This window comes from Eptatretus burgeri, chromosome 11, assembly GCF_056783735.1.
Source record: "Eptatretus burgeri isolate ZD-2024b chromosome 11, Ebu_testis_v1, whole genome shotgun sequence".
NCBI lineage: Eukaryota > Metazoa > Chordata > Myxini > Myxiniformes > Myxinidae > Eptatretus > Eptatretus burgeri.
In genome coordinates, this window is record NC_140971.1 from 4834991 (window position 1) to 4858490 (window position 23500).

The 23500-nt window shown below is 44.2% G+C and overlaps 1 protein-coding gene across 1 annotated transcript in view; it reads left to right on the top strand.

The window, feature by feature from the left end:
• Window positions 1-23500, top strand: part of UBR4 (ubiquitin protein ligase E3 component n-recognin 4) — a 155349-nt gene that overhangs the window by 90369 nt on the left and 41480 nt on the right. Inside the window, exons 53-67 of the mRNA XM_085844959.1 lie at window positions 3804-3938; window positions 4330-4492; window positions 4863-5126; window positions 6684-6805; window positions 6972-7083; window positions 7197-7333; window positions 10423-10600; window positions 10751-10855; window positions 11070-11207; window positions 19757-19931; window positions 20880-20976; window positions 21460-21570; window positions 22202-22315; window positions 22423-22641; window positions 22765-22914. Of these exons, the coding sequence (XP_085701085.1) occupies window positions 3804-3938; window positions 4330-4492; window positions 4863-5126; window positions 6684-6805; window positions 6972-7083; window positions 7197-7333; window positions 10423-10600; window positions 10751-10855; window positions 11070-11207; window positions 19757-19931; window positions 20880-20976; window positions 21460-21570; window positions 22202-22315; window positions 22423-22641; window positions 22765-22914 (2220 nt within the window). The remainder of the gene's footprint in view (window positions 1-3803; window positions 3939-4329; window positions 4493-4862; window positions 5127-6683; window positions 6806-6971; window positions 7084-7196; window positions 7334-10422; window positions 10601-10750; window positions 10856-11069; window positions 11208-19756; window positions 19932-20879; window positions 20977-21459; window positions 21571-22201; window positions 22316-22422; window positions 22642-22764; window positions 22915-23500) is intronic.

Consider the following 23500-nt stretch of genomic DNA (forward strand, 5'->3'; position numbering starts at 1 on the left):
GGAGGAGTGGGATTGAAGAGAGTGTGGGAGTTTGTTCCAGAGGCAGGAAAAATGAGGAATGAAAGAGTGAAGGTGAGCAGTGATGATTGATTTTGGTAGTTTTATTTTTTTTGTAGGTTTTGAGTGGACGTTGTGTGCCTGAGGAAATTTTGGGAGGACAGATCACCGACAGAGCAGGGGGGGCAAGGCCGGAGAGGAGACTGTGGAAGACAGAAAGACCACCGAACTGCCTGTGGTGAGAGAGTGAGAGACCCAAAGACTCGGCTTCATTGCCGGAGATAACAATGATCCTAAAAGCCTTGATTTCCACAGCCTGAAGTCAAGAGGTGTGAGGCAGGAGCACCACCCCAGAGGGGGAGCAGTACTCCCATCAGACTGCGGATGAAAGCTTTGCAAATGGTTAGAAGCTCAGGAGTGCCGAAGAAGGACTTTGCACGATGTAAGATGCCCAGTCGGCGACTAGCTTTGGTGGCCAGCTTGGAGATGTGGCTTTCCCAGGAAAGATCGTGGCAGACCGTGAGACCTAAAAGCTTGAATGAAAGAACTTTTTCAAGGGGATTGTTGAGAAAGTAGATGGAGGGGTTTCCAGATTGTCCTTTCAGAGAGACGTGGTGGTCAGGTCAGGTATGGGAGCATGTGCCAGAACAGCGCGTCGCTGCGTCCACTCTCCACCGGTACTCCAGGGGCCTCCGTTTGGCCTTCCCCCAGGCAGATTCCAGGCCCATCCCCATCTCCTTGAGATGCTGGTCAACCTGCTGCAACCACGAGGCACGTGGTCGGCCCATCAGCCTCCTCCACTCACGAGACTCCCTCACTGAGAGAATCTGGTGAGTGGGATCAGCGTCAGGAAAACGAGCCACATGTCCATACAGCCGCAACTGACGCTCACGGACTATGCAGGTAACAAATCTCATCCGAGTCTCTCTCAGCAACCGCTCGTTGGACGCAAAATCTGACCAGCGATAGCCAAGGATTCTCCGAAGAGACCTGGTACAAAAGGAATTAAGTCTCCGTCTCAGATCCTTGGTCAGAGTCCAAGTCTCGCATCCATAGAGCAAGACTGGAAGCACCAAGGACCTGAAGACTCGGACTTTCGTCCTCCCGCACAGGTACCGGCAGCGCCACACCCCATGATCCAATGAATCCATGACTCCGCAGGCCTGACCCAGATGTCTGTTGACCTCTGACTCACAGCCAGCAGAGACATGAATATCACTGCCAAGGTAAGTGAATCTCTCCACGACCTCAACATCCTCACCACAAATAGACACAGACAGGACAGCAGCATCCAAGATGTCATTGAAAGCCTGGATCTTAGTTTTGACCCAAGAAACCCGTAATCCCAGCGGCTCCATCTCCTCATTCAGCACCTTGAGGGCCCCCAAGAGGATGTCTAAAGTCTCCGCAAAGATGACTGCATCATCTGCGAAATCAAGGTCCGAGATCTTGACATTCCCAAACGATGCACCGCAGCTTGATCTTTCCGACATCCTCCCTAAAATCCAGTCCATACAAGTGCTGAAAAGTGTGGGGGCCAGGACACACCCCTGACGAACTCCAGTAACAACTGGAAATAAGTCAGAGATGGTACCACCACACTTCACAGCACTCTCAGTACCAGAGTAGAGTTCAGACATCAGATCGATCAGTTTTGGTGGCACCCCACAAAGACCAAGAATCCTCCAGAGGGCATCCCGATTCACTGAATCGAATGCTTTATAGAGATCAACATAGGCTGCAAAGCAGCCCCTGCCGAAACTCTCGTCTGCGTTCGGTGAGGACACGAAGAGCAAGGATACGGTCAATCGTTGACCTCTTTGGTGTAAAGCCTGACTACTCTGGACGCTGGTGCTCAAGCAGATGGTGGCGAACCCTATCAAGAATTATCCGAGCAAAGACCTTGCCCGGCACTGAGAGCACCGTCACCCCTCGGTAGTTGTTGCAGTCTTGGCGATCACCCTTCCCTTTCCAGAGAGGGACAACAAGGCCCCTCTTCCAATCAGTTGGGATGATGCCTGTGTTCCAGGCAGAGCACAAAACTGCATGCAACGACACGAGTGCAGCATTTCCACCAGCCTTGAGAAGTTCAGCATGGATGCCACAGATCCCTGGAGCTTTGCCCCATTTCAACTGGTTCACCGCAGCCCGTGTTTCCACAAGTGAAGGTGGACCACAATTGATTGGAGGGTCAGCAACAGGGATTGTAACACCATTGACGTCCAACTCGACAGCTGGTGGATCAGCCTGGTACAACCGCTCAAAGTAACCGGCCCAGCGGGCCTTCACTTCAAACTCTTCTGTTAAGAGCCTACCACTCTCTGCTCTAACTGCAGTGCTCCGAGGGATGGGCTTGGATGAACGCAATGCGCGAATTCCCCTGTACGCGCGACGAGAATCACCTGTCCACAGGTGATGCTCTACCCCCTCACAGATTCCTCGCACATAGGCCTCCTTGTCCACCCTTGGTGCACGTACAGTTTTACGCCTCAGCTCCCTGAACAGCTCAGCTCTGCCATTCAGCCTGGCCCTGCGACTCTGGTCAATGGTATCCAGTGTCCTTTGAGAGACAAAATTCTTCTTTGCCCTGCGGTGAGTTCCAAGACATCCACCGGCAACATCAAGGACGGTGGTCTTGAAGGTAATCCATAACTCTTCAGGACCCCTCAAAGCACCCAGACACCCCAAATGTCCACTCAGCCTGTTCGCAAACTCCTCAGCTACCCTCTCATCCTTGAGCTTGCCAACATCCAGCCTAGGCTGGGATGGTACCATTCTCCAGGATTTAAGGTGCAGCTTTAGAGTTGCAACAACAAGCCGGTGGTCAGTATTGAGGAACTGAGCACTCCGGTGTGAGATTTGTCAGGATGGAAAGACATTTTTCAAGTGTTTGACTAGCTTGTGATTTTATCCAGATCTGAAAAGAGTGAACAGGTTGCTGCCTGTTGATCAGAGGGATGAGAGATGGTACGGCAGAGCATAGTCATCAACAAAGCGATCGAGGATTTTTCAGAGAATTGGAGAGATCATTGATGAAAACCAGAAAAAGCACAGGGCCCAGAACACTGCCTTGAGGAACTCCTGCCTGGATGGGAAGAGGAGATAAGAGAATTCCATTAAGAGCCACACGTTGACTGCGACAGCAGAGGAAGTCCATGAGCCATGAGTGGACATTGCCTTGGATACCATAAGAAGATAGTTTGGTGAGCAGGGCTGGGTGCCACACCATCTTGATAGCTCGTGATATGTCTCCTGAGAATGCTCTGATTTCATGTCGGGCATTGAGCATCTCCATCCACTGTTGGAAAAGCAGAAGCAGCATATCCAGGGCGGAGTGACTTGGTCTAAATCCAAATTGACGATCGGAAATCAGGCCATTGGAGAAGAGGAAGGATTTGATGTCAGAAGCAATGATGGATTCCATGACCTCGCCTAAAAGCGGTAATAAAATTGGGAGAAGGCTGATTGGTTTTGTCATTGCAGGGATCAGTTTTTGCACCTTTTTTATGCAAAGCGGTAATGTTTGCCTAGTTCCAAGCAGATGGCAGGTGAGCTTGAGCGAATGAGAGGGTGAAGTCACGTCACAGCTTTTCCTCCTGTTTTTGATGTTGTATTATTTATACCTGGTGTGGCACGGTGTCAATGCCATCGAACATATTTGTGATAAGTTTGGAGCCAGATTTTTTTTGCATACACCGTGGGGATTTGCAGAAGAAGAAAAGAAACACAAGGGTGGTGAAGTTGAAAAGGGTTGGGAGGTGATTGGAATGAGGGCAAATCAACTTAACCAATTGTCTTTACTCAAGGAGAAGAGCAAGGCCGGTGCCCTGGAATTGACGACATTGCTACTGTTCCTACCTTCACCGAGCAGCGTGCAGCTGCACACCAAGGCACTGTTAGCCTGTTTGTACACCAGCCGCACAGCCTACCACAACCACAAGGTATTGCACTAGCAATCTCAAATGCTCACTATCACTGCTTCCTTTGGAGCTTTTCCACAACATTAACTTGTGTACAGAATTGTCAAAAGGACATCATAAAGATGACGCCTAAGTTGTGTAGATAATGAATGGCATTAAATGTTAAGCTGACCCAGAAGCTCATCACCAGTATTCTGTGCATTTTGCTGGGTATGGTCGTGATCTCAGGCAGCTCCAGTGATTTGAATAGCGGTGGCGTTACAGCAATGGATACGTGTTGTGTACTGAGGGGGTCGAGATGCAATACGTGCTCGTGGCAAACCTTTGCTCATCACGACAACCTCGTGGCCCTTTGTTCCAGTATCATGGTCATTTGTGCTCTTCCTTCCTTCTTTTGTTCACACTCGTACAGGACAGGGCACAACTACGTAATGTTATACTGACGCTGGAGCTAGCCCAGTCTGCAGGGCAATCACCAGACCCTGAGACCTTTCATCGTTTAGTGGTTGCAGTGCGAGGAATCGCGGTCTCACGTCCTGCCAATCTGCTGCGCTTTGCCGAACCAGAGCAGCAAAGTATGTCGCCATTTCATTGTTTGTTTGTCTCATCTTCTTGAAACTGATCCTAAAACTGTGACCATTACTCTGGGTATAAATCATGATTTGTAGTTTGGAAGATATTTTGAAATTCTTATCTTTTTGCCAAAAACATACACCTGTCTAAAGGTATATCGAGTGGCTGTAATGGCTTTCGAGCACATTTCCCACTGTCCAGTCTCAATATGTTGAAGTCCTCTGCTTTCTCATCTTTGCTGTTGCTTGTTCTCTGTGTCAACCATGAGTCGTCTGTGCATTTTATCAATAAATGTGAAAGTTCACCATTGTATCTCAATGTTCATCTTCAATTCTGCCTTCCCTTGGTCTCTCCCTTACCAATCATTCTCAGTCTCAAAAAGCACAGAAAACGAGACCGAGGGAGATAAAGATGGAACAGCCAGAACTAGCATGGAGGCAGAAGCATTCGAGAAGATCCGCTTCGGCCCAAACAAACCGGGAGATGAAATGGAGGCGAGCGAGTGCGGCCAGGAAGGGCTCGTGAGACCCTGGTCGGAGCATGAGAGTGGCCTGGTGGCCCAGCTGATGGAGAGCTTTTGGCACTTGCATGCCGCCAAGCCTCAGAACGCGTTCCTCGCCCCAGCCTGCCTGCCAGGTCATGCTTCAGTCTTCTCATCGTCGTTTCTATTTTAATGGTTGCTTCAATTGAGTTGTAGTATTTACACTTTTTATTGATTTTGACTTTGGTGAATTTGTTTCCACATTTTTCATTGATAAAGGGTACTTGTGCTTATGTGTATAAACTCTGTGATTGAAGTGATAAGTGAACGCATCAACTTGGTTCATAGACCTTTCGATAAACATTATTGTACATAATTTTGAAAACTCCAGCAATGCACATGAGGAATTCGCAATATGTTGTTATAATTAGGTGATGAACGTTTTTTTATTTTATTTTGGTATACTTTGTCTCGGCTTGTGGAAGAGCTAGTACGAGTACACTGAATGGATCAGGACACAACAGGACAAAAGGAACAGCAGAGAGAAAGGGGAAACACCAACAGCAGAGTTGAAGGCTAAGAGAGAGGGAAACAGCCAAACAATGGGTGTGTGGAGGAATGGGAGGCAGGATGGGATACATGGGTTGGATAAGGTGGATACAGAAGCCAAAACTGAAAATTTGGAAGGAGGAGGGATTGGGGTGAGAGGTCGATGGTTAACGAGGGTAGAAAAGATCGTGGTTTTTGGATTGGGGACGATACGAGATGGTGGTGAACAGGTGTCTTCAAGATCTGGAGGGAAGAATGAGATTGAAGATTATCAGCGTAATAGGTGTCAAAGTAAATAACTTTTAAGTAATTTGTATTTGAGACATTTGTTTACCACAGAGCATCATACCTTGCTTTGATGTTACCTGCGTACAGTTTATAGATGTACAGTTGTATTCCAGGTATCCCCATAAGTTGCTCAATCACTACTTGACCTTCCAGATTGCTTTATAAGCCCACATGTCCTCAATCGTATCCATACCTGGACACTGTGCAGGCAAAGTCATGTTTGTGAATGTTTCTTTGACATCTTAACCATCCAGGTGTCATTTAACCGCATCTGCTGGATGCTTGTTATCGTTATTTTTTCTGGAATATAAATCCCATCTAATGATTTGTGTTCCTGAAGAAACGGCATGATTGATTGGAATCGGTGTGCACTTGCCAGCGGTGAGGGTACCGTCATTTTTGTGTACATCACCGATGCTGTCCTTTGAGATGCAGCACCAAATTTGTAGTGATCCTCAATGCTTCACTGTCGATGTTGAACATTGCCTGATAACGTTCTCCTCTCTGCCATGAATTGCATTCTCGTTGATTTTTGCCAAAAAGTTCAAAGTTTGGAGTCATCTATAAGAAGTACACATCTCCAACTTTGTTCATCGCCCTATTTGTGGTCTTTTTGTGTCACTTCCTCTTGTTTGTTGTTTTCACGCATCAACGCAACCACCTTGTGCTAATGTGCATCACATAGTTCTTCAAGTAATGTTCAAACCCGTATGGCATGCCATCGACTTCGCTCTTGGTTTATTTTTTTATCAAACAATATGATCTTGTGATCCTCTGGTGTGGCGGCCTGAACAAGTCTCCAGAATAACCGGCTCGTGGTTTCCTTGCTGATAACATGGTCCACACATGCCCCGAATCTGTGTTTGTCAATGCAGGTTTAACACACATAGAGGGAACGGTGAACGCGCTCGTTGACATCGTTCACGGTTTTACATCCTGCGAGTTGGACTTCATCCCTTCCGCAGCCCGTCACTATGTCCGATTGCTGCTCTGCCCGGTAACTAATTCGTTTATTTTCTCTCAAATCTTCCGAGTTCATCTACCATCTGCGGCGTTCCCTTGTTTTATATTTATTTATCAACAACTTGACATCATCATATTATGAGGTTGATTGAAGGGCACGTTGGATCATTTTGAGCCGGTTGTCATTTATGTGGATCCAGGATCCAGCGGTGAGCTTTGCTTGCAAACAAGCCCTTGTCCGCGTCCTTCGTCCTCGCAACAAGCGGCGTCATGTGACGCTTCCATCTCCACCTAGAAGCAACACTCCAACCGGTACTGGTCCTTATTTTTCCACCTCCATCCTACTCCATGGTTGATTTGCTGCGCCTTAGGCCATCCTACTAGCTGTGATCCTTCCTCCCTCTCCCCTCTTCCGCCGTGTCTAGGTGATAAGGATGATGATGAGGATGATGAGGAAACCGAGGAGAAAGTGGCCCATGGAGTTGGAAGGAGAAGAGCAGCAAGGCGTCCAGGTGGCCGGCATGGAAGTCAGGAACAAAACGAAGCAGATTTTGAACTTGTGGTATGATCCTAACACTTCTATTTATTATTTTTGCATATATATATATATATATATATATATATATATATATATATATATATATATATATATATATATATATATATATAATATCAGGTGTACCTCCTGATTGTTATGGTGAGCATCGCCACAGATTGTCTCACACAGTAAAACCGCATAATCAGTACAGAACAACCGTCCATCTGCCACCCAGATGATTGCCCCCCTAACACAAACCATTCAACCAGAAGGCACGTGATCTGATCTGCGGGCAAATCAAAACATGTGGAGTGTGACGAGCACTCCCCTGATCTCCATTGGATGGCATCTAACCTGGTGCCCAGTTACCAAGGCAAAATGTGGAGGTGCCCCATCCTGCTGAAACCAGAAACGTCATTATGTTGCAAGCTCGTCTAAATAAGGCTGCAAGACTTCATTCAACATTGCTTCATATGTTTCTCCAGTTAGTTGCTTCAAAAACGTGTGGTCCGAGTAAGGTTGTTCCATGGATGCCACACCAGACCATTACCCTTGGATCATTCTGAACATGGGTCTCTTCCATCCATTGGGGGTTCTCATCTGCCCAGTAACGGCAGTTATGACTGTTTACCATTCCACCGAGATAGAAAACAGCCTGATCACTGAACATATCGTAATAAATTGAAGATTGCACTAATTCCTGTTGTGTTATGCAGTCACAGAACTCTTCACATCTGTCACAATCATCCCCATGAAGCGCTTGCACGCATTGGACTCTGTAAGGGTGGTTTGTTTCTCTTTGGAATACGTGCAACAGACATGTGACTTATTCCTGATTCTTGTCCAGGTTTTTGTGTTGATCTATGGTGACGAACTGCAACTTTTGATAAAGCATCGACGGTGTGATCAGGATCCATACTTGAAGCGACGTGTTCACTGCCAGTCACTGATAAAGTATTCCAAACCATCTGATTCCTTCTCCTGCACTTGCACTCTAATCCCCCCCCCCCCCCATTTAATTTGCCTTATTTTCTTTGTTTCCCTTCTAGTTATGCACTCCTTCATTATTCTCATTATAGATATCTTATTTGACAATATTTCATTATTTCTCTCTCCATTCATATTTTTAATCACAATCTTGGGCTTGGTATTGGCTTCATGGTTAAGGTGGCTCGTTTAATATCTTAGGGTCTTGAGTTCAAGTCCCTGTCCAGCCATTGAATTAACACCAGTTGGGTTGACTCAGCCTGTCATGCTTCCGAGGTCGGCAAAATGAGTAACTCACTGGTAATGGGGCATTGCATCAGCGGCACATCCGGGCACTCAGAAAACGATGCAGCCAAGCAGCCACAGGCTACATACGAAGAAAGAAATAAATCGCAATCTATCGTTATCACAACTTGAAATTTTACAAGCCATGCTTTTCTTCAGATTCCTGCACTGTTCTCACAATATGATGTGCGTTTCTTGTATTCTCTGTTTGATTGATTCAAGAGTGGAAATAAACTGGACTGAACTGGAGTGTCAATGAAAAATATCCCAGATGAGCGGAAAACTCGCTGCTCATGTCAAATTTGTGAGAGTAAGAGCTGTTGGTGACACAGTCCTAAAGTTTTGACGGATCACACAGTCATTTCTAATGTGATGGAAATAAAAACCGACTATGTTTAGATATACCATTTACTGTTTAGCCCTTTGTTGTCATTCTGTACATCTGAGGGCACATGGAAGAGTTTCTCGCTCTCCTCCTCCTCCTCTCTTTATAAGGGGTGAGGTCAAATGGTACCAAGCTTCTGCCTTGTCTTGACCATGATACCCTCCACTTCCCCCTGTCCTCAGCCAACTCTCTCCACTCTCTAACCACCCCCACCTCATTGATATCCCTCATCACACAATCTTCCAATCACAACCATGGTCGACTTCTTTTTCTCCTACCTTGCTCCCTCTTCCTATCCACTCTGTTTGCCATTCTCTCTCCTTCCATCTGCACCAAGTGTCCAGCCCACTTCAGCCGGCTTTTTTTTTTATCAATCTCCCCGTCAAACTCATTTGCACACCAATCTCTCCTTCAGTTCATCCATCCTCCTCCTATCCACCCTCTTCATTCCCAAAATCCTCCTGACCCAGTTCTTGCAGATCTGCACAACTTCTGTTGTTGTGTCTCTGCCAGTGCCACTGTTTTGAGACCATAAATGTTGGCCAGCAATCACCCAAGACACCAAAACTTTCCCTTTCAATTTCCTTGATATCTTTCTGTTTGCCATCACTCCCTCCACCCTTGTCCACACATTTGCACCCACCTTAAATCCTCCTCCGCATCTCCCTGTGCCTCCGACTTACCATCCCCAGTCACTGCTCCCACCAGATACTCCTATTTCCGTGTCTGATCTCCTTCCTCTCTAACCTGATATTCATTTATTTTCTCTGCTGCCCAACCTACATCATCTCAGTCTTCTCCATGCTCATCTTCAGCCTATGCTTCCCAAATGCCTTCTTCCACTCCCCCAGTACTTGCCAGACCGCACGCATACAACATGCTCCTCAGAATACCTTTCCTGTTTACCCTCCTGCTTACCAACTCCATCACCATGATCAACATGAGTGGGCTGAGAGAGCTTCCCTGCCTCAAACTGATGTTCACAATGAAGAACTCTGACATCCAAGGACCAACCAAAATTCTTCCCTTCGTTCCCTCGTACATCCCTTCCACCAACCTAACTTCTGTTTCCGGCACTCCAATCCATCTCGGTGTCGCCTTCACCATCTCTCGGGACAATGTTGTCGGCTTTCTCCGGGTCCACAAATCCCAATGCCATTTCACCTGATCACCTCCAACCTCTTCTCGACAAGCTTTCTCAGCATGAACATCTCATCTTTCGTCCCCCTACCCTTTCTAAACCCCAGTTGCTCTTTGCCGATCTCTAAATGCAAACTCTACCTTATCCTCCTGTCCAGAATCCTCTCCAGTACCTTCCATGACATCACTTGCGGGCATCATGCTTCTGTACTTTTTCCGGATCTTGAACATCGCCCTTTCCCTTCCATTGTAAAAAGAGCATTAATAGTTTGAAAATGTTCCCTCACCTTGTTTCCACATTTTTGCCCTTCTGCAGTCAGAGGCAATGGTTCTGGAGTCATCAGAAGGTGGAAGTGCAGTTGGCGCATCTCCGTTGGAAGCCTTACTTGCTGGAGCAGAAGGATTTCCTCCGAGTCTGGACATTCCACCTGATGCGGATGATGAGACTATGGTGGAGCTTGCTATTGCTTTGAGTCTTCAGCAGGACCAACAAGGTTAGCCTGAAGTCTTTTCCAAGCAACAGGTCCATAGCTTCTCTGAAATCCCCAAATCCTGAAAAAGTTGCACATTATCCTTCTCCACACTTAACCCAATGACATGCATGTTATAGCTCTGTAGCTCAGACCTCTTGGCTGTCCCAGCAGGAGGTGGAGGCAACACCTTAAGACTGCAAAGCTTGGGGTTGCCTGGTCAAGGCCAGAGCTCCTCTTCCCTGGATGCTGGCACCCTCTCTGACACAACCGCCTCCGGTGTGCAAACCTCCATTCATCTCTGTGAACACGTTTAAAAACCTACCCCCAGTGAAGAGTCCTGATTGTTTTTATTTTTCATTCGTCTTTAATTCCTTGTTTGTGTAAGCCTCAACATGAGGTAAAGTTTTTCCTTTGTGCTTATCACCAGTTATATCTGGTAACACTTCTGTGGTTCTATTTCCTGCCGTGGGGTTGTCGCGTGCCTCTGCAGCTCCAGCCTCAGATGATGAAGGAAGCACACTGGCAACAGATGGCTCGACATTGCGGACTTCTCCTGCAGAGCACGCGGGGAGCGCCGGCTCTGAGAGTGGTGGAAGTGCTGTGGATTCTGTCACTGGAGAGCAGAATGGTAATTTTCGCTCGTTGGAAAGGTCATAGGTCCTGGTGTATGGGTTCTGCTCTTTGAGAAGTCTTTACTTAACCTCACCTATCTTTCATGTTTGATCATCATATTTCTTGATGTCTTTATTCTGCTCTTTTTTTTTACCGCAATGTATCTGCTTTGCTATCTGAAGCCAAGCTTGACTCGTATTTTACTATTATTTATTTATACAAAGTCAAGGCTCGTGGAAGGGTGTAACAGAATGGATCAGGACGCAACAGAACAAAAGCAACCTCAAAAAAGTGGAGGGGAAAACACCAACGGCATGGCCAAGGGTCAAACTAGGCGGAGAAGGACAATAAGGGATACGGGTGATGATGAGGGGTGGAGGAGAATGCAGAGGGTAGGCAAGATGGATACAGAAGCAAGCTCTCAGGAAGGAAAAAATCAGAAATTTTGGGGTGGAGGCGATTTAACGGGGGTCGAAACCATTATGGTTTTGGATTGGAGACAATCTGAGATGGTGGTGAACGGCTGTCTTGGAGACCTGGAGGGAAGAATGAGATTGAAGAGACTGTGGAAGTTGGTTCCACAGAAGGGAAAAAAGAGGAAGGAATGAATGAGTGGAGTTGAGCAATGATTCTGGGTTCTTGGAGATTCACTAGAACTGTGTGCGCCATGTCAAAACCTCGGTGGGGGGGGGGGGGCAAAGCATGCAGAGGTCAGAGAGACCAGAAAGGAGGCAGAAGAAGGCAGAACAGTACCCCCATAAAGATGCAGATGAAGGCCGTGTAGGTGGATCGGTGTACCAAAGAAGGACTTTTCACGAAGGAGGATGCCGAGTCGACGACTGGCTTTGGAGGCCAAACTTGAAATGTGATTTGCCCAAGAAAGATCATGGCTGATTGTGAGATCCAGGAGTTTGATTGGCGAAACTTCCTCAAGAGGATTGTTAAGAAAGTAGATTGGAGGCTTTGCCTTGAGGTACTTTTGCAGAGAGATAGTGAGTGTGTAAGATTTGTCAGGATTGAAAGACATATTCCAAGCGCTTGACCATCATTTTGACAAAGGTATGGAGAGTGGGAAGAGGCTGCAGCCTGCCTATCTGAAGGATGAGGCATGTCACGGCAGAGGGTGGAGTCCTCAAAAAATAGAGAAAGAGGATTTTCCAGAGAGTAAGAGAGATTGTTGATGAAGATTAGGAATATGACGTTGCCCAGAAAACTGCCTCGGGCCACTCCAGCCTTGACAGGGAGAGGAGATCAAAGGATTACTTTGAGGGCCACACATTCGCTATGAGAGTGGAGGTAGTCAGTAAACCATGTGTGGAGTTGGCCTTGGATGCCATAAGCAGAGAGTTTTGAGAGCAAGGCAGGATGCTAGACTGCATCAAAAGCCTGAGATATCTTCAGAGAAACGGCCCTGACCTCACGTCTAACATTGAAGGCCTCCATCCATTTTTGGGACATTAGAAGTAGCATGTCAAAGGTGGAGTGACCTCGTCTGAAACCGAATTGATCTGAGATGATGTCGTTGGAGAAATGGAATGGTTTTATGTCAACTGTGATGATTGATTCCATGACTTTGCTGATTGGAAGCAAGCTGACAGGTTTGTAGTTAAGGGGATCCATTTTTGCACCTTTTTATGTGATGCGGCGATGTTGGCTGATTTCCACTTCGATGGAAGATGACTTGGGGCAAATTATAGGGTGAAAGAGCAGAAATAGGAAGTGCAAGATTAGCAGACCAGGTTTTTAGGGCATGTGAGCTGATGCCATCCAGCCCAGTTGTAGAATCGTAGTTTAAGGTTGTCAGAAACTTCTCCACTTTCTCAGGTGCAAAAGGCACATAGTCCATGAGCGGTTGGGTATGAGTGGATAGAATGGATACAGAGAGCGAGTGACACTTTGTGGACTTTGTGGAATTATCTGAGGTTCTTTCGGTCTGATTTGCTTTCCAAGAAGAAAAGGCAAGTTGTTTCAAGGTAACTGTCTCACCACAGGATTCAGTGAAGCATGGGTGGGAGGATGGGTCTGATAGCTGAAGACAAGATGGGATGAATCTGTGCTTAACGGAGAGCAGGTGTCTGTGAATTCTTCTGTGAATAAGAATTCCCAGGCTGAGTTAATATCAGGGGCATTAGATATGAGAGACCAGTCCTGAAGAGAGATGGCTGCTTCCAGTCCCTACCAATCTTCCTGAGTGAACTGCCAAGACTCGTCGGCGCTGAGGCTGTTTTGTGAGAATGGCGTGAGAGATGTTGACCTTCACAAGCACATTGATCAGAATAACCAATTGGAGCACAGGACGAGCAAGAGACATTATTGGAGAAGTCTGTCATAATCCAGAGGGGAAGATTTGCCATTTGGAGAAATCCTTGTTGGAAGGTTTTCAGATCGAGTCAGTCCCATGGAGTTACAGAAGTCCTTTTCTGAAGTGCCACGGTTGGTAAGAGAGGTACCAACACCCAGTCAAGTTGCACGGTGACAATTTAAATCATCACATATGAATAAGAGAAAGTTGGGATAAGTGGTTAAAAGATTGTCCACATTGAGCGTGAGATGTAGATGGAGTCATCACTGTTAGGACAGTACAACACACAAGGTGAAAGAGGGGGGAACATTCCAGCGAGAGAGAGGTTTAAGAGCAGTACGCGGACATTGAGAAATTGAGTTATTTATGTATAAGTGCATCTTCCTTGCCAGGATGGGGGGGTTCAGGTCGATCAAACCAGAGGAGACAATAACCAGACAGACACAAAGGACTAAAGGACATCCTGTGGAAAGAAGGATTCTGTTAAAAAGATAATGTCCGGTTTATCAGCAATTGCCTGGATTGAAAGATCTGTCAAGTTGGAACAAAGACCTTGGATATTTGAGGTCCACACATTTAGGGACAGGGGAGGGGGTCCTGCTGGCAGGGTGCAGATATGTGGAAAGGAGCAAGAGTAGGGAGGGGTGACGTGAAGAGATTGAGAGGGAGACGGGAAGCCAGGGAGGGGCTGGGGGAAGGAGGGAAAGCTTGGGCGGCTGCGGGGACCAAGGCAAACCGAGAGGGGGGAAGCAGATGGGGTGGATGAGGGGAGGACACTGACGTGAAGGGCAATTGATTGTAGTGTGTTCATATCCACTGCAAAATTGACTTCTCAGGATTCCCAAACTGGATGCAGTACCAATAGGAAATCTACACCCCCTTTCAATTTTTTTACCTTTTCTTGCTTTGTACCCTGGAATTAAATTACATTAAATCAGACTTTTCCCACCTTTATTTATACATCGTAACCCACAACTTCCAAGTGAAAAACAAGTTCCACAAATTTCAGAAAATTAATTAAAAACACAAAACTAGAATATCTTGGGTGGATGAGTGTAATTGTAAATTTTGTACAATTGTACTTATTCACCGCCTTATAGCAATGGTAAATTAGCTGAGGTAAATTAATGGTAAATTAAATCACCTTTAAAATCACACACCAAGTTACTTGTCTTCCACCTGTGTTAAATTGTAGTGATTTTTATTATTTTAGGATAAAATCAGCTCTTCATGTAGGTTTCCTCTGCTGGGTGGTGCATTTCACAGCAAAGACTCAACCATGGAAACCAAAGAGCTTTCAAAAGACCTCAGGATTAAATTGTGGAAAGGGACAGATCAGGAGATGGGTATAAAAATATGTCGGTGGCCTTGAATATCCATCCCTTGGAGCACAGTCAAGACAATCATTAAGAAATGGAAGGTGTATGGTAACACCAAGACCCTGCCTAGATCAGGCCGTCCCTTCATACTGGATGATCATGAAAGGCGGAGACTGATCAGAGAGGCCACCAAGAGGCCAATGGCCACTTTGAAAGATCGACATTCCTTTACGGCAAAGACTGGTCACTGTGCATGTGACAACAATATCCCAAGCACTCCATAAGTATAGCCCGTATGGTGGTGTTGCAAAAAGGAAGCCATTACTTAAAAAGCCCACCTTGAGTCCTGTTTGACGTATGCAAAAAAAACTTCGGAGATTCTGAAGCCATATGGCAAAAAGTTTTCTTTTCTGACGAAACCAAGATGGAACTTTTTGGCGGAAATGCAAAACGTTGTGTTTGGCGCAAATCCAACACAGCACATCACCGAAAAAACACCGTCCCTATTGTGAAGCATGGTGGTGGCAGCATCATGTTTTGGGGATGTTTCTCATCAGCAGGGACTGTCAGTACAGAAAGGAAAATGGATGGAGCAAAATTTTGAAAAATCCAAGAGCAAAACCTGCTGCCCTCTGCAAGAAAGCTGAAATTGGGATGGCAGTTCACCTTTTCAGCATGACAATGACTCAAAGCACACAGCCAAAGCTCCACTGGAGTGCCTGAGGAACAAAAAGATAAATGTTACTCAATCAGTCAGAGCCCCGACCTAAATCCATTCACAAATCTGTGGCATGACTTGAAGATTGCTGTCCATCAACACTCTCCACGCAGATGACTGAGCTTGAACAGTTTTTTGCAGAAGAATGGGCAAATATTGTCCCATCAAGGTGTGCAAAGTTGGTAGAGACCTATCCCAACAGACTCACAGCTGTAATTTCTGTCAAAGGTGCTTCCACCAAGTATTAACTCAGGGGGGTGGACACTTATCCAGCCAAGATATTCTAGATTTGTATTTTTAATTTTCTGAAATTTGTAGAATTTGTTTTTCACTCACTTGTAAGTTGTGAGTTACGATGTGTAAATAGAAGTGAAAAAAAGTCTGAATTAATGTAATTTAGTTCCAGGTTATAAGGCAACTAAAGTGTGAGTGAAGAAGAGTTGTTTTTTTGTTGTTTTTTATCTTGCCAAAACGAAGTTTTTGCAAGATATGTTAGTCAGCTTGTATGTTTTTTTTTTTGTCTTGTCTGTAATCACGTATCGATCACTCTGCAGAGCACAGTTATCATTGGAAATTTTTGTAACTTCGCATATCAGAGTCCTATAGAGGTCCCTTTCAGCGCATAAAATTTTCAAGGTCAAGGTCAAAGGTCAAGGTCACTTTGTCGCAAATCAGGGGAGTCGATGAAACCCTTATTTTTTGAGTAATTTTGATCGGATCGTCTTCAAACTACATGGGAATATAGTTCATGGTCTGGCGCTCAGCTGATTAATTTTTGGTGGCGATCGGCCTTGACCTTCATTTGTTTGTTTGTCTGTAATCATTGGATTTTTCACCTTTATATCACTCTGTAGAGCACAATTCTCATCGGAAACTCTCGTGGGTACACATATCTTAGTATTATTACAATACCCTTCAGCACACATAAAGGTCAAGGTCACTTTGCGGTAAATCATGGAGGTCGACAAAACCCTTATTTTTTGAGTAATTTTAATCGAATCATCTCCAAACTTTATGGGAATGTAGTATATGGTCTGGCGCTCAGCTGATTAGTTTTTGGTGGCGATTGGCCTTGACCTTCATGGTTAGCGCCTGAGGTCAAACATATTTGACCCCAAGGTCAAATTTTCAAGTTTTAGGAACCATATCGTGTAGTACCTCAAATTGAACACCTCGATGAGTGCTTTCTAGATATGTCAAGCTTGAGACGTTATGACGTCATTTGGTGACGTTATGAGGCAAACGCATATTTTTCATGGTTACTCTGGAGAACGATTCTCATCGGAATCTCTCTTAGGCAGATATTCCTCAAGGAATCGCTCCTGGTGGATAGCAGCTCTGTTCACCTCAGTGTGACCTTAAATAAGTCACACGTGGTCACCTTTTAGCAAGATACGGGTCACCCTGCGGGTGACATTGGTTTATTTTTGTTCTTTTTATGCTTGTTAGATCGAGGAGGGGAAAGGATTAAGATGAAGGATCAAAAACAGCAATACTGCTCCTCGCCATACGAACTCGTCGCGCTCTTTGACAGTAGTGTGGAGAGTGAAAAAGATTTTCCCATCGACAGACATAGTGTTATAAAATGAAGAAGCGTTCCGTGGGAGCTGATGTTCAAACACCTTACGCAACCAAACCTAACCTAACTAAATACTACAAACAAACCCAACGTTACTAAATACAACCAAACCTAACCTAACTAAATAAGACAAACAAATCTAATGCTACTAAATACAAACAAAGCAAACCAAACTAAATACAACCAAACCAAAACCTAACCTAACTAAATACTACAAACAAGCCCAACGTTACTAAATACAACCAAACCGAACTAAATACGACAAACAAATCTAACGTTACTAAATATAAACAAAGCAAACCAAACTAAATACAACCAAATCTAACCAAACTAAATACAACCAAACGAAACTAAATACATCCAAATCTAACCAAACTAAATACAACCAAACCTAACCAAACCAAAACCTCAGCAAACCAAATATAACCAAACGAAACTAAATACAACCAAACCTAACCAAACTAAATACAACCAAACTGAACCAAACAAAATACAACCAAACCTAACCAAACTAAATACAACCAAACCTAACCAAACTAAATACAACCAAACCTAACCAAACTAAGTACAACCAAACCTAACCAAACTAAATACATCCAAACCTAACCAAATTAAATACATCCAAACCTAACCAAACAAAATACAACCAAACCTAACCAACCGAAATACAACCAAACCTAACCAAACTAAATACATCCAAACCTAACCAAACTAAATACAACCAAACCTAACCAACCTAAATACAACCAAACCTAACCAAACTAAATACAACCAAACCTAACCAACCTAAATAAAACCAAACCTAACCAACCTAAATAAAACCAAACCTAACCAAACTAAATACAACCAAACCTAACCAAACTAAATACAACCAAATCTAACCATACTAAATACAACCAAACCTAACCAAACTAAATACAACCAAACTGAACCAAACAAAATACAACCAAACCTAACCAAACTAAATACAACCAAACCGAACCAAACAAAATACAACCAAACCTAACCAAACAAAATACAACCAAATCTAACCAAACTAAATACAACCAAACCTAACCAAACTAAGTACAACCAAACCTAACCAAACTAAATACATCCAAACCTAACCAAACTAAATACATCCAAACCTAACCAAACAAAATACAACCAAACCTAACCAACCGAAATACAACCAAACCTAACCAAACTAAATACATCCAACCCTAACCAAACTAAATACGACCAAACCTAACCAACCTAAATACAACCAAACCTAACCAAACTAAACACAACCAAACCTAAGCAACCTAAATACAACCAAACCTAACCAACCTAAATACAACCAAACCTAACCAACCTAAATAAAACCAAACCTAACCAAACTAAATACAACCAAACCTAACCAAACTAAATACAACCAAACCTAACCATACTAAATACAACCAAACCTAACTATACTAAATGCAGAAAAACCTAACCAAACTAAATACAACCAAACCTAACCAAACAAAATACAACCAAACCTAACCAAACTAAATACAACCAAACCTAACCAAACTAAGTACAACCAAACCTAACCAAACGAAATACATCCAAACCTAACCAAACTAAATACATTCAAACCTAACCAAACTAAATACAACCAAAGCTAACCAACCGAAATACAACCAAACCTAACCAAACTAAATACATCCAAACCTAACCAAACTAAATACAACCAAACCTAACAAACCTAAATACAACCAAACCTAACCAAACTAAATACATCCAAACCCAACCGAACCTAACCAACCTAAATACAACCAAACCTAACCAAACTAAATACAACCGAACCTAACCAACCTAAATACAACCAAACCTAACCAAACTAAATACAACCAAATACAACCGAACCAACCTAAATACAAACAAACCTAACCAAACTAAATACAACCAAATACAACCAAATACAACCAAACTAAATACAACCGAACCTAACCAACCTAAATACAACCAAACCTAACCAAACTAAATACAACCAAATACAACCAAATACAACCAAACTAAATACAACCAAACCTAACCAACCTAAATACAACCAAACCTAACCAAACTAAATACAACCAAATACAACCAAATACAACCAAACTAAATACAACCGAACCTAACCAACCTAAATACAACCAAACCTAACCAAACTAAATACAACCAAATACAACCAAATACAACCAAACTAAATACAACCAAACCTAACCAACCTAAATACAACCAAACCTAACCAACCTAAATACAACCAAACCTAACCAAACTAAATACAACCAAATCTAACCAAACTAAATACAACCAAATCTAACCAAACTAAATACAACGAAACCAAACTAAATACAACCAAACCAAACTAAATACAACCGAACCTAACCGGGCTCAATTGGAGACACAACTTCAGCACTTCAACACAACCAAGTAAAGTATGACACAGAGAATTGAACGAAGAAACACAGGAATGAAAATAACACGGTAAAACACAATGCATCTGGTCTGAGAAACTTAGCTTTGTTGAGCTGGAGGGATGAACTCACGAACGAGCAACGCATGTGGAGCAATGCGGAACCGAAAAAAGTACTCTTCTGTTAAAGCATGCAATACCACACAGCCATGCTCACTCTCACTTGATTTGTTTCCATTACAGCATCTGGCCGAAGCAGTGCTTATGGGGATGGGGGAGTGGAAGTCGTTCCTGCACGTGGCCCTGGTAGTGTGAGCTCGAGCACAGGAGCTATATCTACCACCATGGGACAACCAGAAGACCCGGGTTCGGACCCGGAGCCGGAGCCTGAAGCGGGAGACGTGGGAGAAGCTGGAAGGTGATGCTGGCATGTTGGGGGGAAAAGATTGTCACCCCTGGTTTTGTAATTATAGAAAAAAAAAAAAATACTTCTTTGCTTTGGAATCAAAAAACGTATGTTACAAGACTCTCACATATGCTTGTGTTTTTTGTTGAATCAAATTCATCATCATAGTTTAAGTTGATAGCTCTTGAGTTTTGGTGCCCATTGGTTGGTGGTTTAGATTTGGAGCAAATATGGGGTGGGGGGGGGTGGATTGGCGTTGGTTGAGCATTGTTGTTGTTCTGTTGCCCCGGTCAGTTCTGCATGGAGATAGCCGATCAATCTCACAGGAGCGACCCAGAGATCCCTCATATGTATGATGATGTGCTCTTGTCGAAGTGGAGCTTGGTCCGTGCAGTCTTCCATCATGTGTTTTGTTGTGTGTGGGGCAGCTTCACAGAGGGTGCAGGTGTCGTGAGTGGTGTCGTCGAGTCTTCGTTTGTAGTGTAAGAGCTGTGGGTGGTGTCCAGAGCGGAGGCATGTAAAATGAACACGATCGGACCTGGAGAGTGGTTTGTCTGTGTCATGGATTATTGCCCAGAATACATTTAGCATTGTTGCAATTGAAATGGGTGTTGAGCATTGTCGTTTTGTCTGGTACCCTGATTGGACAATCCTGACTTTGACATGAGCTCACCATATTCCATCACCTGGACAGAAAGTTTTGTTTTCTGATCTTTCTGTTGAGTTTTGGCTTCTCTGCAGTGACCGGAGTTGTCGGTGAAGTCTGTACATTTAATGCATGAAGGCACTGTGACACATTAAGCAAGCTAAGGAAGGGTGTGGGACTTGTACCTGTTTGAGCTTGTGATCATTGCTCACATTATACAGTGCTTTCCATGATAGATGTATGGGAGATGGTAACCAAGAAGTGTTTGCTTGATCGATAACTTCACTCTTGTTTTAACTTTCCATCTCCATCAGGCTGCACATTGTCCGTCTCATCCTTCTCGAGCAGCTTCTGCTGCACCTCGACCAGGTTCGCTCAGTCGGTGGGGTCCAGGCCATACCCTTCATGCAGGTATGAGATGATTTATGAATCTCCTTCAACATGATGAACAGTGGAATCATTTTCAGTCCTTTTTATTATTATTATTATTATTTTTTAATGTCACTTTAATTTTCCACTTTGATTTTCCACTTTGATTTCCACTTTTTATTTGGAATAAGTGCCGGCCATTTCCATTGGTCGAGTTGGTCTTTGTTCGGTGGGAAAAATTTGGACGATTTTAGTTTTTTTCTGAACAAAATGTTGACGCAGGTTATGTTGACTGCGGTGATGAAAAACGGTGAGTGACGTGACGTTTCATGCACGAGTCCTTCTTCAAAGAAAATGTTTCTCATGGTGTTGATGATGATTTTGTTCACAAATTTTTTTTTTTTTTTTCCCCCCCCAGAAAACCGATTTCTTTATTTATTTCCCTCGTCACGATGTAAAATCATGTAAGAAGCGAAACAAGTCAAATGCTCAGATTTGTTGTCATGATGCTTTCCTCCTCAACAGGTTGTGCTGATGTTGAGTTCTGACTTGGACAGTGAGGCAGAGAAAGACAGAGGCGCTCTGGACAACCTGCTCTCGCGCCTCGTTGCTGAACTTGCAATGGATAAAAAGAAAGTAAATCGACATGTCTGTCTTTGGATAATTGCAAATTATTTAAGGCCCTGTGGAGAAGAAAATTGGTGAAGAGCGCATCACGTGAGCTATATATTACAGACTTCTTATTACCTCCGCCACCGAAGGTGAAGGAGGTTATGTTTTCACCCCTTTCTGTCTGTTTGTGTACAGGACATCTCAAAAAGTTGTGGACAGGTTCGGTGTGTGACGAGGACGATCTGATTAGATTTTGGTTAAGATCCGGATCCGGATCCGACTACTCGAAGTTTTTTAAATGTGATTCTTCACCATTGAGATATAGGGCCAAAAACGACATGGAGCACAATATCTCAAAAAGTTGTGGACGGATTCGGATGAAATTTGGTGGAAAAGTTGGGTGTGTCGCAAGGACGAATTGATTCGATTGTGCTGAAGATCCGAATCCGGATGTGGATACGAGAATTATTTAATTTCAAAAGTGATTCTTCACCATTGAGAGATAGGGCCAGAAACGTTATAGTACTGTATCGCATGATATTTCAAAATTGTATTGGGCCCGATATGTTCTTGTGGATCAGGCATTACGTGGCGGAGGTATCTGCTCTCCCGAATGCCTATCTAGTTATTATTGTTATTATCTCTCGTTTTTCAGGACACTACGAGCTTTGCTGAACGCTCTCCAACTAACGAGGTTATTCTCGTTATCCTTCGTTTGCTCAGTGTCTTTATGTCAAGAACAAAATCTAGTTCCCGCCTTGGTGCAGAGGTAAGTGAGTCGACCATCCACATCTGGTCTTTCCTGCCAATTTTTGTCAAGCTCTTCTTCCCCTCTACATACAACGATTCGTACACGTCTTTGCCGATGTCCTTCAGGGCTCTTTGATCTCCAGTTCTACCGCGAATGCGTTGCTCGACTCGGGGGCAGTGGACCACTGTCTTCGTGTCCTGCGATCTTTGCTGGAGTACTGGCGTGGACTGCAGATTCACGAGGACCCGGGGACCGGGGGTACCGCCCCACGTCAGCTATTGAAACCCCATGCTCCTTCACCACCTCCTGACATGAGTCCTTTCTTTCTCCGGCAGTATGTCAAGGCAAGGTTTTTCATTCACTTGCTCACCTTTCTCTAATGGTGAAACATGGCTTCTCACTTTGTTCAACATTCATTGATGGACTTCTCTGCCTTTGTCTAATGTCTCATTTGCTTGTTTCTTTAGGGTCATGCAGCAGACGTGTTTGAGGCATATCCGCAGCTGCTAACCGAGATGGCACTGAGACTGCCCTACCAGATGAAGAAAATTGCCGATTCTGATCCAGCTGTGGCCCAGCCAGTCTTTGACCAGGCTTGGTTTTATTTCCTGTGTGAGGTCAGACTATTTTGAGGATACATGGACATTTGGAAGCAAACTGTTGAGGGTGTTCACTTAACCCTTTGTAACCGAGCGGTCGTTTTACCAGCCGCTATTTAAACGTCCATATACCCGAGCGGCTGGTTTACCGGCTACTATTCAAACATGCATATACCCGAGCAGCCAGATTTTTCTCCAGGGAGCCCAGGGTGGGGGAGCCAAAAGTTCAAGGAGCTCAGGGTTCAAAGGGTTAAAGTATTACTTCACTGGAGGATTCCACTTAAAATTCAACTAGTTTTCTGGTTATCAGAAGTATCTCAATGAACTACATACAATCTGGAAGAGTAGGCAGTAAGGCTTCAAGAGCCCTGTTTTATCAACCACAGTAAACCCTGATATGATGGGGGTTAGGTTTTTGGAAAATGCTGCGACAGTTAAAACTGTAATTGTCGAAACCAACGGCCAATGGGAAAAGGGGGGTTCGGTTCCTGGGCTTCGAGGAAATTTGGAGGAAGATCGACGGTGGCTTGAAATAAACATATCACAATTGAAATAAAGCATGTTATATTGAAACAAACATGAAAATAAAATAAACGCAGCACAA